We start from the raw sequence: 15,955 nt of genomic DNA on the forward strand, positions 1-15,955 counted from the left end.
CAGAATGAGTACTTTTACTTTTGACACTAGTATGTTTTGTTTATGATACTTGAGCAAGGGTTTGAATGCAGGACTTTTACTTGTAGTGGAGTAGTTTCACTTTGTGGTACTGCGATCTGAATACTTCTTCCACCACTGACCGTGAGTACTTTTACTTGAAGTGCATCTTGCTGATAAAACTTCTGCACTCTTCTGTAAGATTTTGAATGTAGGCCTGAGAGGGACTTTTACTAGTAGTGGAGTATTTTATTTTAAGTAAAGCATCTGAATACTTGCAGCTCAAATATGACACATGCAAGCCAGTAAATGAAGAGAGCACTCAGTGAGGGTTAAACTGGGATGCACACAGTATTTTCTGTGAGATGGGAGGGAGAGGGGGGGGGGGACAGGGGTGGATGGATGGACGGAGGGGGAGGATTCCTGGGAGGGAGGGGTGGTGCTGAATGAACAGCTCCGCGGCTCATAAAGTAATCAGACAGCTTCTCTGCTCCGTCAGAGCAGCACCAGCCATGAGCCAGCCGAGCTCCCCGTCCTCCAGACCCGCGCCGACACTCCGCCCGTCCCCCTGACACACCACCATGAAGAGGCAAAACGTGCGGACCCTCGCCCTCATCATCTGCACCTTCACCTACCTGATAGTCGGTGCCGCGATCTTCGACGTGCTGGAATCCGAGAAGGAGACGACCCAGAAGAGGGAGCTGGACCTGCGCAAAGCGGACCTGCTCAAGACGTTCAACTTGTCCGCGGAGGACTTTGACGAGCTGGAGAAGGTGGTGCTGCAGCTGAAGCCGCACAAAGCCGGGGTGCAGTGGAAATTCGCCGGCTCCTTTTACTTCGCCATCACTGTGATCACGACCATAGGTAAGACAGCATCGCTGCGATCACCTCCCCGAAGTTCGGCTGTTGTTCTGCGAAGAAGTGTCAAAAAAAAGTTGACATAGTGGATCTCGCTTCGGTTTCTGGTGTAATCACAAGTATGCTGTTGTGAAACATACCGACAAGAAATACTGTCGCAGAAACCGAGGCTTTAAAATAAATACTTTAAAGGAACATTATATTATTATTTGAGTAAAAAACTTCTTATTAAGTACAACAGGTGACATCAAAAAATGTCCTGCGACTATTAGACTGTGCAGCGGTGAAGGAAGTATTCTGATTAGATATTTACTTAAGTAAAAGTAGCAATACTGCAATATACATACTTGATTTACAGGTAAAAGAACTGGGTTGTGTGTAAACATTATTATCAAAATGTACTAAAAGTATCAAAAATATAAGAACACATAATGCAGAATGTTTTATTATCACATATTATTTGGTTGCTGCTGATGCATTCATGTGCATTTCACTGCACAGTGTTGCTGCAGTTGGTGCATTTGCAGGTGCTTTTAACAGTTTTATATACTGTAATTTTAAGCTTTAACAATGCTTCTTATTTTTGAAAAAGAAATCATATGTGTGTAAAATCTGCATCTGCTGGAAAGTAGTAACTATAGCTGTCAGGTGATGGTGTGAAAGGAATAACACGTGCAGTGTTTTCCTGTGAAATGTGATGGAGTAGATATATAAAGTAGTATAAGATGGAAATACTCATATGAAGTCCAACCTTAAATTCTTATTTAAATTCTTTATTTAAGTTGTTATCAGTGTTAAGGACAACAGGTGTTTTAAGAATACAGTCTCAGAGGAGACGTCTTAATTTCCTCATCTACAGGATTATTATGTGATTATTATAGTGAGGGTACAGAAGGTTAAATATACCGTAAATGAAACAGACATATTTTAATAATTTACATCACAGTGTTTCACCAGTGTGAGGTGTTGGCAGCTTGAAACCACATTACTGCAGAATAAACATTGTGTGTGCTGTTTCACGCAGACCGAGCACAGAGGAGACCTTTTTTTGAACCGAACACTGAGACGTTTTTATTGTTGTTGTTTACATTTTTTATGTAATTAGCTTCAAAGTCAAACCTGTGGCAGCCACGTGAGGGATGATTAAGAGCGAGCTTCTCTTCAAACATTAAATGCTGCTGCTCAAATGTTGCCATTAGAAAAGATGCTCCAGGAAACTTAAGTTATGAGACATTCATTTGCCTCTTCCTTTGTGTTCGTATTCATTATTCCCGCGCCACAAGGCTCCCAGCTCTTTAGTCACGTTATGACACAGACTTTTAACATTAGCCTCTCAGCTTTTTGCATATCACTCTGCTTCTAACTACAACTCCAAGCGTAACCTTATTTTAATTTCAAATATGGGAAAATAAGCAAGAAAGAACAGGATGCACCAATTTGACCTGGAAATGAGACTTGACAATCAACTGGCACTGATTGGTTGTTTTCAGGTGGATTACTGCAAATGCCATTGCGAGCACTAGGAGGCACCAGAAGAACCTGATTTTGTCACAAATGATCAGTGTTGTGTACTACTGTTAGGATATAGTGACAGTTTCAGAAAAAGTGATTTTTTTTATATCTCCTGTGCCTTTAATTTATCACTTTTGAGGCAGTGCCTTTAGAGCAACACTACATTACTTTTTCCCAACAGCGTCCACTGTGGCCACAACTGGTAATCACAGGACGAGGCATATTAAATTCTCCTTATTCTCTCTTAAATCAGTTGTTTCAAAGACAACATATTAATCTGTGACATGTAACCATAAGGGCCATAAAGTTAGGAATTGCACTCCTTATTGTCAGTCATACAACATCTATCTAAAGCTTGTCAGCATTAGCTCGCATGAGCCACCATAAGCTCCTGGTCGTACAAGTGGCAAAACATGAGTGCATTGAATTGAGAAATTATGCATTTAATTGCTTATAATAACATTTGTAAGAGGGTTATTTACTCAAGAGACGCCCAGTCTCTCCTTAACATCTTCTTTTCATTTGTTTAGAAGCCGTCCTTATCACCATCTCCTATCTGAGCCTTCCTCTTGTATTTAGTGACCGGGGCAGTTGTCATTGGTGACCTGTGACTTGTAACCCTATCAGATGCAGGCAACTAATTGCACACTAACCCAACCCCGGGTGTCCGTAACCGCATTCTGTAATTGTGAGCCCCGAGGCTGCGACAAACACAGTGATTGGCGTTTCAGCCTGCCATCAAGTATTAATGACAACACCAGACCCTCGCTGTTCCGTTGGCCTCCTGGCACACAACATGAACGCTGCAGCTACCGTACTGTGTACACAATATCATGCAGTCATCACATACAATGAAGTCCAAATACTGGGCCACAGTACCAAGGTGAAACATCTCATTCGTTAGATGAAGCTAAAGCTGTGATTTATGTCAGTTTTCGTAATGACAAAAGAGCTTCTGTCACCAACTGGGTATAAAAATAGACGTGAACCTCTTTCCTGTCATATTCTTTGAAATTATAATTAAAGTCATTTCAGGAATGAGGACTCAGGACAGTCAGATCCAACACAGGACACCCCCAAGGACCAGAGCGCTGGAGCTGATGTGAAAACAGTGTTCTCTGTGTGAGAAATCAAGTTTATAGAAAAGAGAAAGAAATTTATATTGTATGTAACAAGCAGCCCGTCGACTCTATATCTAAATATATACACTTCAGTTCCACGTTTCTACACTGCACAACTGGCGGTGGAAAACAGCATGCTCTACTAATAATTAAACATAAGTGAAGAAGGGAGGAGAAGCTGCAATCAGTAATCAGTCATCACTTTCCACAGAGGAAAAGGGAGGGGGAGGGCACGGTGTCCATTTACTCGCCAACTGCGGGGAGGGGGGGTTGAAGCGACGTGAGAAACACCACAAGAGGGTAAAAAAATTAGCTTTGGGCGAGGAGGCGCTCAGAAGATGGTGGGAGAGTCGCGATCCGCCTGTGATAAAAGCCTTGTGCTCCGGGGGGGCGCTCCTTGTGGGGACAAGCACTGTCACCCACCTCCGAGGGGGGTGCACGTGCCACGTCAGTGTTTATGTGGCCGCGGCACTTACCGCCCGCGCTGCAGTTCAAGGTCATCTAGACCACACAGAGGACGGACACACAGCATGAAAACACTTTCTTAGAAATGAGACCTGATGTGCTGCTGACATCTGATAACAGCAGGAACATGTGGATCCACATGTGTTCTTCTTCTTGGGCAGCTGGCTTGTGTTTTCTTTTTTTTTTAAACACGTGCTGACATAGTAGTCAGTGTGTGACATGCAACATGATATCACGATATGTTTATACAAGCACACTTTAAGAACCAGTTAAGCTAAATTACACACGTGGTGCATGATGGATACAGCACGGCAAATTGATGTTGCCATCCAGTGCGACACTCCAGGCTCATGAAAATCAGATCAAACTGTGAAACTATGCAGTGTTATGATGTAAGTGATTTCAGAAACATATTTTAGTTCACTATTTAGCCACGATATAAGGACATTTGTGACTAGACTTCCGTGCTGGAAAACCGACAAGTCAAAACTAAGCACCGCCCAGCTCGCACTACGTCATCCTCCAGCTTGAGCTTTCAGTGGTCCGGTGCATTCAGATGCTTCCCCCTTGGTTCCTGTGTGTCTGTACCCTAATCTGACCTAAACTTAACCTTAGCCTAACCCAAGTCTTAACCCTAAAATGTAATGATTTACATTATGGGGACTTGAGTCCCCGTGTAAACAGATTTATGTCCTCACAATGTGAGTAATACATGTCTACAAACACACACAAACACACACATCTCATATTTTCTCGCTTACTTCTGGGAGTATTGAGCCATGCAGAGAGTTTTCATTTAGTTTGGCCACGTTTTTACATTTCTCCGTCTACCTCAATGCACTGGAAGTGAATGGAATTTCAGTTTGCGGTGCTCACAACGCCGGAGAATAACATAAATGCATTTGTTTTCCAGAAACTGACCTTCCTCTAACTAGTTGTGATTGTAACTACTTATTTGCAATTTAAGTCTCTGTAGAAACTGTTGCGGTCAAGTTCCCCCAAAAGAATTACATTGAAATTGGATGACTGTGCACCTCATCAAGTGCCGTCCGGTGCCAATGTTCAGCGCTGACTGGGCCCTTTTAGGTAAGCGGGCCTAGCATATCGTAGTTCATGCCCTTTTACAAACATGCAATTAACCATGATAACTGCCTGACATTAACTAATCGCTGTAATAACCGTACCATACCTCAAAAATACATACGTTACATTTAATTTACCAGAACCACCATCTTTCCCTTCCTATCTTAACAGTACTGTAGCTGCATTGCAGAAAACATGTCGTCCAGTACTGATGTTTTTGCGTGTTGCGAACAGAGCTGTGTGTATTGCAACTCTGTTGTGGCGTCGAGCCAAGCAGACGGTTTTGATTTCATTTATGTCTGAGATGTCTGCCTTCACCTCAGTTCAATGGCAGTGAAGAGAAATTTTTTTTGGGGTGCTCACGGCATTGAAAAACTGCAATAATCCGAGGCTTTGCTGTGAAAGTTTTCATCAAAAATGCTTTCTATAACAGAAAAGTCCCTAACAAAAAGTGTGTTCTGTGGATTATCCAGATTACTAAAGAGGCTGTAGGCATGTTTAAGTGCAATTTTTCAAATATAATTCACCTAAACTGCTTTACTACTTCAGGCAGAGTTACATAACACAAACAAAACTGGGCAAATAAAACCGAAACAGTTAGATATCACCACAAGTTAATGAGACAATATGTTGTTTGTAATTTGGATGAACTGACCCTTTAACTCTGAACTAATTTTGCCTTTTCAGCAGTTCTACTTCTTTAACGCTGTGATAGAACGAATACATTTTGACTTGTGCCCTTTAGTCTATCTAATCTCTGAAGTCATTTATCTATCTCTTAGGCTCATAAACCAAACTCTTTTTTTTAAAGAACAGGACCGTTTAAAGTCACCATATGGTTGTAGTTAGAAAAACATTCCTTCAAAATCACCTGCTTTGCTTGGATTTTTATTATTGTTGAATCACCTCTTGTTAAATAGTTTTTGTTCAAAGATCATTTGGCCGTTTGCCTCTCGATTCGGTAGACATGAGCTCAGCGTCTCGCTCACGCTCTGCACTCTATGAACAGATTATCAAGCCTGTTCTAGAGAGAGGGAGAGAATACAAATGTGGTCAGGGCATGCAATCTGTACGAGTCGCTGTAATCTCAAAAGATAGCGTTCAGTCAGTGCTAAAGCGTCGGACTGGTGAGGGAAATCTGCGGGTTGGTTTGCAGGCTCGTATCAGAGAGCTAAAGCCCTTCCAGCCCTGGTTTAGTTGCTCTGTCACCACCAGTGCATCAGTTGTTTATGTACTGGTGAAGTGTGGAAGCACATTAGTGCATGAACGTGAAGCCGGCTGTCCCTGAAAAGCAGCAGGCGCGCTCAGCAAATCCTCTCGGGGTCAGTGAATCTAATGTTTCCATATGTGCGCTAACAATGAATAAAATATCTGATCATTTTTCTATTTTCACTGCTGACGTAGACTTTGATTCAGCGCCAGGCGTGAATCCATTTTCAGCCGTTGCATAATTAGAGGGCACATCCTGAATTATTAATGGTAATTACTTACATTAGTATCATCATTATTATTCAGTCAGCTTAAGAGGTTAGTGCAGTAAGTGGTTGAGTGCACAAGGAATATAACTCTCAGCAGCTATTCCACATGGGCACCTATCAGCACCAGACAGACAGAGGGAGATGGATAGTCCAGCACTTCTCACAGGAGAGGTGGGAGAGAAGAGATAAAAAAAGTGACAATACAAATAAATATACAGCTGTAACACATGACTATGTTAAGGGCACCAAGTCATTTAGTGATATATTAGCATCAGCAGTGAGACGACAGAAGTGCCACTATGGGGTTTTAAGGTGCTTTGGATCATTTCTTGCTGATATAAGAAGAGGATGCTTTGTTTTGGTTTTTTATCAGTCCCCAATCTAAAAAATATCCCAACATGTAGATTATGGCTGTGCAATATGGCAAAATAACGTATATCATGTGACGACAGAAAATTTTTTGTTGTATCACAAATCACACTCTACTTTTCATTTTTCGCATGACGTAAACTATTTGTTCATTGAATTTACAGAAAATGTGCTATATCATGATATGTGTTATCATCCGGATATGAAATGACAGATGTATCAGGAAATTAGATTTTGGTCATATGGCACAGTCCTATCGTAGAAGGACTGACACAAATTTTTGTACCGATATTCACGGTCCAGATGACATGTCCTCCTGACTTTGTTGGTCTTCTGACTTTTCCTCTAGCGCCACCATGAGGTTCATATTTGTGGTTCAGAGCGAAATGATTGATTTCCATTTTGCAATCATAACTTTTCACCTAGTTTGATTATCATTTCAAATTAAATTTGTCCAATCCTTTCATTTATGACCAGTTATCTGCAGATCTAATGACATTGCCATCATCTTATCAACTGCACTTGCGGTTTTAGCTGAGCAGCAAATATTAGCATGCTAACATGCTAAACTGAGATGGTAAACATGGTGACCATTATACACACTAAACATCATCATTGTCTTTGTGAGCATGTTGCCATGCTAACATTTCCATTTAGCTTGCAGCACCACTGCACCTAATTACAGCCTCACAAAGCTCCTAGCACGACTTTAGACTCTTGTTTTCTTAAGTTCCCTGTACAGTTTGTTGTGGTGCTCCATGATGAAGACCAGAGCTTGGCTACTCATTGAGGTTTTTATGCTCATTTCAACTAGCCAGGAAATACAGCAGACTTTCTCTCACAGGGCCACTTCTCAAAACTCGGCCTTGAAAATTGCTCAAATACTAGCAGAAAATGTGAAAATGCTTCATGCGGCCTCTTCAGAACGAATGGCTTATAATCAAGCAGAGAAGTTTCAGTTTACAGTTTAATTGAATTGGGGGTGAATCAATCCCGGTCCTGCTGTGGAGCTGCTGCTGTTTTAAGTAATTTGGGAGATAAGGTAACTGCAACTCTCCCTGGTGCTTGCATGAAAGGGCCCCAAAACAGCAAATTACCTTGTATAACCCAGTGTCATGCTCTGCAGTGAGGCGCTGCCCTCCTCACTCATCATGCAGACACACTGAGATGTAATGTGACATCGAGCTGTTTGCAAAAAAAAAACATTTTACACAAAAAAAAGATAGATGCTGTTGTAACTGGCACCAGTGTTTTTTCTAAAATTACACAACAGACTTTACAGGTTTTCAGTTCCCAAGGTCGCACAGATTGTGACGTATCTGTGCGTGTTAGCAAAATGTTAATTAGCACTGGACTCCGAGTCTTTGAGTCAGCGCTGCCACGGGGTTGTCACTGAAAACTTAAGGAGCTGAAAGGATGACTAAGCTCTCTTTGTTTCATTCGCCCGGCTCTGTGTCGCTAAGGTTACGAGAAGATTACCGACTTCAAAACAAAGGCAGTTATAAGTGTGCGGCTGAATAAGACACGCTGGTTATGGCAGGAGAAGAGGTCAGGGCGGAGAGGCGTCCGCAAAAAAAAAGAAAAAGTTGAAAGAGAAATATCACCACATAAAAGCATCTCTGTAGGTTGTTCTGTGGCTCTTCAGAAGCAAGTTTAAAATAGCTCTGAGCAAGTTGCCATGTTGGCAGGCCTGGATAAATGTAGTGTAATGACAGTAAATGTCACTGCACACAGCATGCACATACAGAAGGCTCGTAGAGGTTAAGTGGTCCAGCTGTGTTGATAAGTCAGCTTCTCTCTGCTGTTTAGGACACTTGTTCCCACCCGTTTTGGCTTGTGACCCTTTAAAATGATAGAAAGTCAACTCACAAGCCCTCATTAAAGGTTACACACTGCATTTCCATGAGATGTGAGCACTTCCAGCAGGGAAAAAGACATTATTTTGTTCACTTGGAATAATTCCAAGAAGCTTGAAGAGGTAGAACTATGAGACTGTCCTCCCTAGACAAACGACAGCATCATGTTTAGGCTCCGTTTTTTTAAAGCATGACCTTGAGTTTCGGATCCTGAATCACATGTTTATTATTGCAGCCATGACACTGAAGGTCCTTAACAAAGTGCCAATTTTAACCCAAGCCATTATGTTCCCTTAAACTTTCCCTTTAAGTCATTGCTGTGCCTAAAACTAACCAAACCTTCACCATGTTGTTGTCACATCACGAAACAGATTTATGTTTCAACACAGATTTGCGACGGTTTTTGAAGACACAGACAAACGAAGTTGTCCTGCAGATAGTGGCGTCAGATCAGAAAACGCTTCTATGTGTTGTTCAAAACAACATATTTATCTGGAGGACATGTTGAAGACAACCGTACGAGGAAAACTGAACTTGATAAGCCTCAGGTCGATCTTGTGGCCCCTTGTGTTCACTCCACAATGACCACTCTCACTTTTTCTTTGGCCCTTTTGGTCAGATTAATCAATACATTACGGTTCCATAATCTCATCTCGAGCAGACGACCCCAATGCTAACAATAAAATACAATATGTCATGTAATGGTGGGCAAAAAGATGAGAAATGAGACATTGTGGCTGTTCAAACAATAAATAGACAATAGTCCCAGTATAAGAAAGATGTCTCCTGCTTACTCTCCTTGTTTCTCTTATTGATTTCTAACAGTTTTATGATGATTAAGAGTAATCTTATGCTCTCAGCAGGCCATAAACATTATTAACTTGGATAATTAAAGCATCATCTTCACACTGTGGCCGATGTTCGACCGTTCCCGGTAATTCTTGTTGCATTTCATGCCATTAGAGTTGAAGTGCATGTGTGAAGCACCTTGTTACTCGATGCGCTGTAGGCATTAACTTAAGACAAACAATGAGGTCAGAGGAAAAGCTCTTATCTGCTCACATGATGCTGTAAAGACCCCAAACCCACCAGAAGATGAATGACTGTGTAGTTCAACTTTGCAAGCAGGTTACTACAATCCATATTTACAGTTATTGTTAGGTGACCACCTCAGTCGGCCATAGTAATGATGACGGGAGCAAAGGAGGAAGTCAGGTGATGTAGAATAAAGAGCAAGAAAGTCTGCATATGGAGGAAGATGGAGTGGATGGATGGCTCACCCAGGAGGCCGCTGTTCATGTGGCATATGAAGCCAAAAGTCAGCCTAGACCCAATTTAAGTTACATGACGTGCTTAGGTTAGTTCAGGTACGCAAAAGTAGCTTAGTGATTTTAACCCAGAACTTTTCCTTTAACCTAACCCAAGTAGCTTTGTTGCCTAAACCGAACCAAACTACGAACTTCTTCGAACCAGCCTGACACCGGTATCCTCTAACGGTGATGTATGTGGGTCTGGGAGTCATTGGCAATCGACCTATTCAGTGCTTTCAGTATGAGTATGTATTGTGTAATGTAGAATTGTTGGTCCTCTGATCTTATGATTGTAACTTTGTTGAGCTGTTTGTTGGAAGTTCACTAAAGTTTCGGAGTTCATGAAGTGGACAAGAATGAGCAACAAACTTTAATGAAGACAGCAGCGCTCCAGTAAAGCCGATTTTAATAGGTTCTTTCTTTCGTAATCGCAATTATTGAAGTAATCGAATTGGGCAAATACTACAGAGGCACCAGGGAAGGTTTTACACACCATAACTCAACAGTCGTATAAATAATTAGACACAATTTCTTAGCATCACTGGCCCAAATTGCACTGAGCTGTAGGTACAAACTGAGTGCACGGAGGGAAACATCCACAGCTATTGTTGGCAACGAGAGCTTGTTGCTGTTCTGGATCTGAGGGAGTAACGTCTGAGAAAGTTGACAGAAGTGACTCTCATTGCTGCCGCTGCTCCGTTCACATGGCCGGCAAATGTTTACCTATTGTACGTCTGCTTTATGCTCCACCGACTCAATGGAAAGTTGAGTGCTTGCCTGACTCACTAAACAAAACATGACTTTATATTTATTAGACTAATCCAGCAGGGGCTGACTGGAGTTTAACCAAATAAAATAGTACACAGTAGTGAGATCTGAATCTCTTTCACTTGAAGTTTCCTACTGATTCTGTCCCAGAGAATAAATATACACCGGAGGACATGAAAAGTCTCAGCCATGCTGCGGCGAACTGACTTGTTGCAGTTTATTTGATTAGAAATGAGAACTTTTCTCTATTTTTTCTCTGAATTGGAAGCATGCCTATAATCTCATGTCCTGGAATATTGAATTATGTGGCTCTCTACAATTCAGAGCTTTTAGTGAGGGCTGAACACAGCCGCTCGATTAATGTCCTAATCCTTCCAGTGGAAATTTGAGATTAACTGAGATGTGTCCCAGGGCTCCAGACACTAAATATGTGCTACAACTCCATCGACACTGTAACCATGTTAAGGAAATATACTGGCTCAGTTTACACAGGAAAGAACTTGTATAATTACATCGGGATAATTCTGATGTTGTTCCATATTTTTCTTGGTGGCAACAAATCCCCATTAAAAGAGTGAAACCAACAATGTGTTAGTCCGTCTTTAGACAAACAGCTTGTCTGAAAGCGCATTTGGTCCCCACTGAAGATGTAAATATTTAAAAATGAGTAACAAATATATGGTTTGGAAAGCTGGGCACTGTCATTTTTTATCAAACATACCTAAAACTGGAGTAAATGGTGCTTTTATTGGGGACTATTTTTAGTAGCGGATTAACACACATTTCGTGTATTTACAGCAGCAGGATGGTGTATGTGGGATTAACTCCTAATAAACTACAGTGCCCATGTTGATGGAACATGTCACGTGTTCTTAATAGTGTTTGGACAACAGTGGAACTCTATGGCACGCATCCAGCCACATCAGGCTTTGACTACAGAAGCAGTGCTTGTCAGTGGGACCAGTTCATGTGCTGGTTTTGGTCTTGTCGCGGGATTTGTTGATAATAACAAAAATATAGAATATCGACATTCTTTTAATACTGACATTTTTGAGTGCAATCTTGATTCCAAATAATCAGGACGCTGTGTAAAACATAAATAAAACAGAATGTTGATGTACGTAAGTAAATCAAAAATGATGTGAGGGGTACCCAGTGCCTGAAAAAGTGACACCAAGAGGGGCTTCTCAGCTATTTTGGAATTGGTTTTGTATTTCCATGGTCTATGTTTATGTGCATGATACATTTTTGTGAGCTCAGTCTAAATCGTCATCAAAACATTTTGTCTCTGATCAGTAACAAAAATCATCAGCGTCACAACAGACACACAGGAAAATTATATATGCAAGGTGCCTCTCTATGCAGTCTCTGGACTAAGTCACTGTGCTTCTCCTCTCGTGACCTGAAAAGGAAAGGTATTGGAAACTTGTTCAGTGCGTAGACAGTTCAGTTGGGATGTGATTCCAGGAACAATGCTGGTAATAAGTATGTGGCCGTAGTGGCTTTGTTTCTGCAGCGCAGTATGCTGAAGAGGGAAAGGCTTCACTGGGAAATGTCGGCATTTAAAGAAACCTTTTCTACAAGCGGGGTTGCCAGATTGGAAGGCTGTCACTGAAATGGGATACTTTTTATTTGATTTGGTGTTCTCCGGTAACTTTAAACAATGAATCTGATGTGAAAATGTATCAGCGGGTTCACTGTGAGAAGCGGTGGCGAGCGCCAATCGAAGCGGCAAAACAAATTGCAAAATCCATTGCTGATAAAGCATGTGAAAGAACAAAAAACAGCCTTATCATTTCTAACTTGTGTTAAATATCATGTAACGTGCTGTTGTGTCTAAATGAAGGAGGCACATTAACATAAAACACACCTACAAAATATTTGAATGACAAAATCCCTTTAGCAGACACATGAAGCCAGCAATGTTACATATTCTAAAAACTATAGTATCACAAACATTCAAAGAGCACGAGTATATTTAATGGCGCATTACAACCTTCTGAAATGTTATTTGGTCGACGTGTTACATTTATTTATATAAGTGAAGACTGTTTGCGTTCTCTCCAGTTCAATCCTGAAGACAATTTTACATTATTGTAACAAAAGTGTGCAAAAAATACCGTCCGCTGAGGCTCTGATTCATTTGTGTCTGTCAAATCTTATGACGCTGCCTACATGTCACTAATCAAACTCACACTTACAACAGTCAGCAACATGTCTTGCAAGTCTCTCAGAAGTTAAATGCATATGTTGTCTATGCTGCTGCAGCTTATAGACCATGAGAGCACAGCAAGCCATTTTATCTGAGCTGACCAAAAGGAGATTGTGTGCATTGCGTTCAGCAAATTATGCAGAAATGTGGGAAACGGCAGTGAAAAAAGCATATACACATTTTCCTAAACAATGCTTCAGAGAGGCAATGTTATAGCCCACTCTGAGCTGCTAACTGTCTGTATTTATTTCATCAAGAAATGCCTGAATGCTGATGGGAAATTTGCAGTGAGAAGCTCATTGTGTGTACACTGGTATAAGTCTGGTGTGTATCTGTGTGTCCTTGTATATTTTACTGCACTTGAACTCCTTTTACCCCCTTTGATTAGAGCTACTGTATAGAGCCACAACAGTGATGTAGTATATATAATCCCACAGCACAACACACACAAACAGCACAGTGCACCAACGCAGAACCAATCTGAGAACCAGCGTCCGAAACACTGTCACCTGACAAATAACATTTATCCTTAAATATCTAAGCAAAAACATCTTTTTTTAAAACACAAATGATTAGTTGAAGCTCTATGTGAGCTGCACTGCTGGGCACAGAAACCAAAATTACATCTAGCCTGCTATAAAAAGTAGATAGTCAGCTAGTCGCACGACCACAGCAGAGAAATTCTCCCTGAGGAGCACACAATGTCATGAAACGCAGCTCTCACACACGTTTCTCTGAGACGGGAGCGCGGGGGGTTTATACCAGCCAGCTGACTGTTGATTATACGCCCAGAGCACTGAGCTGACTCCCCAGCGCCCTGAGACGGTGGATCCTCAGTAGCCTTCCTGCCTCAAGACAACCCTGATTCCAAAAAAGTTGGGACGCTGTGTGGAACGTAATGCAAAAAGACAACATATTTCATGTTCAAACTGATAAACTTTATTGTTTTTTGTAAATTCATACTCATTCTGAATTTAATGCCTGCAATGGGCAGCGTTGGGGGACAACCTTTTCTTTCAGCAACACTAAGTAAGAGTTTGGGAAGGTAACACTAGTTTTATGTGTAAGTGTAATTCTTTACCAATCTTGCGAGATATACGGTCTCAGTTGCTCAACACTTCAGCGTCTCCACTGTTGTATTTTGCCCTTCATCTCTTTTACTATGAAGCTGCTCTGACAGGTGCATAATGCATCTTGCTGGAATAAGCAGGGATGTCCCTGGATGGTCAGCATATTCTGCTCCATAACCTGCATGCACCTTTCACCATTAATGCAGCCTTCACACATGTGGAAGCTACCCCTGATATGGGCACTAACACAACCCCGTATTATCACAGATGCTGGCGTTTGAACTTTGCGCTGCCAACAATCCTGGACGGTTCTTTTCCTCTGTAGCCCGGAGGACACAACGTGCATGATTTCCAAAAGCAATCAGGAATGCGAACTCATCAGCACACTTTTCCACTTTGCATCAGTCCATCTCAGCCGAGCTCGGGCCCAGAGAAGTCGGCATGGTAGCAATGAGCGTCCCAGCTGTTTTGGAATCAGGGTTTTGCATCCGTTTACCAAAAATAATAAGAAGAAAAAAACTTTCCACATCAATCGTGGTGGGTTCCTCAACCGTGTGGAAAGTGTCTAAACACTGAGGTGAGAGGTGAGAAGCTAATACTGTATGTTTATGGTTCACAGACAAAACAGAGCGCTCTCATTGCCATCCTTATCATAACAACCTGAAGTGATTTTCTCACAACTCACTGACTGCTGGCGGCTCCAACCGTCTATGAGTCCAGACAGGGGGATTGTGTCGAATGCTTTGGTGACCCGGGCGTTGTATTAGCTTTACGCTACTCAAACTGGCCCGGAGCACTGGAATGATTCGGTCCGACAGAGCCAAGTGACTGTTGCTCTCCTGGCATATATACTGTCTCCCAGGGGAATTTGTTTTCCAATTTGTTTGCAGCATCTGCTTAATCTCTCAACAAGCCAACCTGGATGAAGTGGGCTGTCACACACTCGGGCCTAATGATAATAACAATAACAGTGATAGGTGAGTCATGTTTACCCCCGAGGGCTGTGATTGGAGAGCGAGCTTATGAGTACACATTTAATATCCATACAAAAACCCAACCCCCTGACAACCTTGGGCTAAAACAACAGGCTGCTAACCTATTTTTTATGGAATAATCCTGACATCCCAGCTGTCAGCAAAGATGTGTCTGCTCCCCATACACATGCTGGATGCGTAGCGGTGGAAAAAAGTGCCAAAGTATTTATTGTTCATGGCAATTTACACAAATGGGTACTGACGCAATCGGATTGGTCAAAGATGCATTTTAAGCATTCCATCGGTGTATTAACCCGGACCTTGGTTAGAGATCAGTGCTGGAAACTCTGTCTTGTCTTTTAAATCTCTTTTAAAAACCCACTTTTTTAGAATTGCTTTTAGGTGATTTCATTTATTTTATGATATTTTAATTTGTTTTACTCTGTTTTCTAATGTGTTTAGTTTTAGTTTGTTTATTCTCATTGTGTTTTAAATCGGTTTTGCTTTTCTTGTAAAGCACTTTGCAACTGTGTTTTAAAAGGTGCCATATAAATAAAGTTTACTATTATAATATTCACAAAGTAGTGCACATACACCATAATGGAGAAAACCTTTCACAAAGAATCAGATTACTACAGTATTTTAATAAGTTCTGATGATATTGGCCAATTTTGTGCTTCACATTTATGTCTAATGTCAACTGTTGGTGTGCATGAAGGTAGTAGGGTGCCTTTGCTATATAGCAAGGTGGAAAATTAGTGGGCCTCCAGAGTGGAGACAGTCCTCTGTTAAAAAAATGGAAGGGGCTGCGTTGGTGGGGAACTTTTGCTTCAGGTACAGAGGCGTGAAATATGATTCAGGAAGTCAAGTTTGAGCGACAGG

The 15,955-nt window shown here is 41.5% G+C and overlaps 1 protein-coding gene across 1 annotated transcript in view; it reads left to right on the top strand.

Moving 5' to 3' along the window:
- Positions 1-510: 510 nt before the first annotated feature.
- kcnk3a (potassium channel, subfamily K, member 3a) overlaps positions 511-15,955 on the top strand; it is a 35,352-nt gene continuing 19,907 nt past the window's right edge. The window contains exon 1 of the mRNA XM_041958659.1: positions 511-861. Within this exon, the coding sequence (XP_041814593.1) occupies positions 579-861 (283 nt within the window). The 5' untranslated portion in view covers positions 511-578. The remainder of the gene's footprint in view (positions 862-15,955) is intronic.

This window comes from Chelmon rostratus, chromosome 18 (genome assembly GCF_017976325.1).
Source record: "Chelmon rostratus isolate fCheRos1 chromosome 18, fCheRos1.pri, whole genome shotgun sequence".
NCBI classification, from domain to species: Eukaryota; Metazoa; Chordata; class Actinopteri; order Chaetodontiformes; family Chaetodontidae; genus Chelmon; species Chelmon rostratus.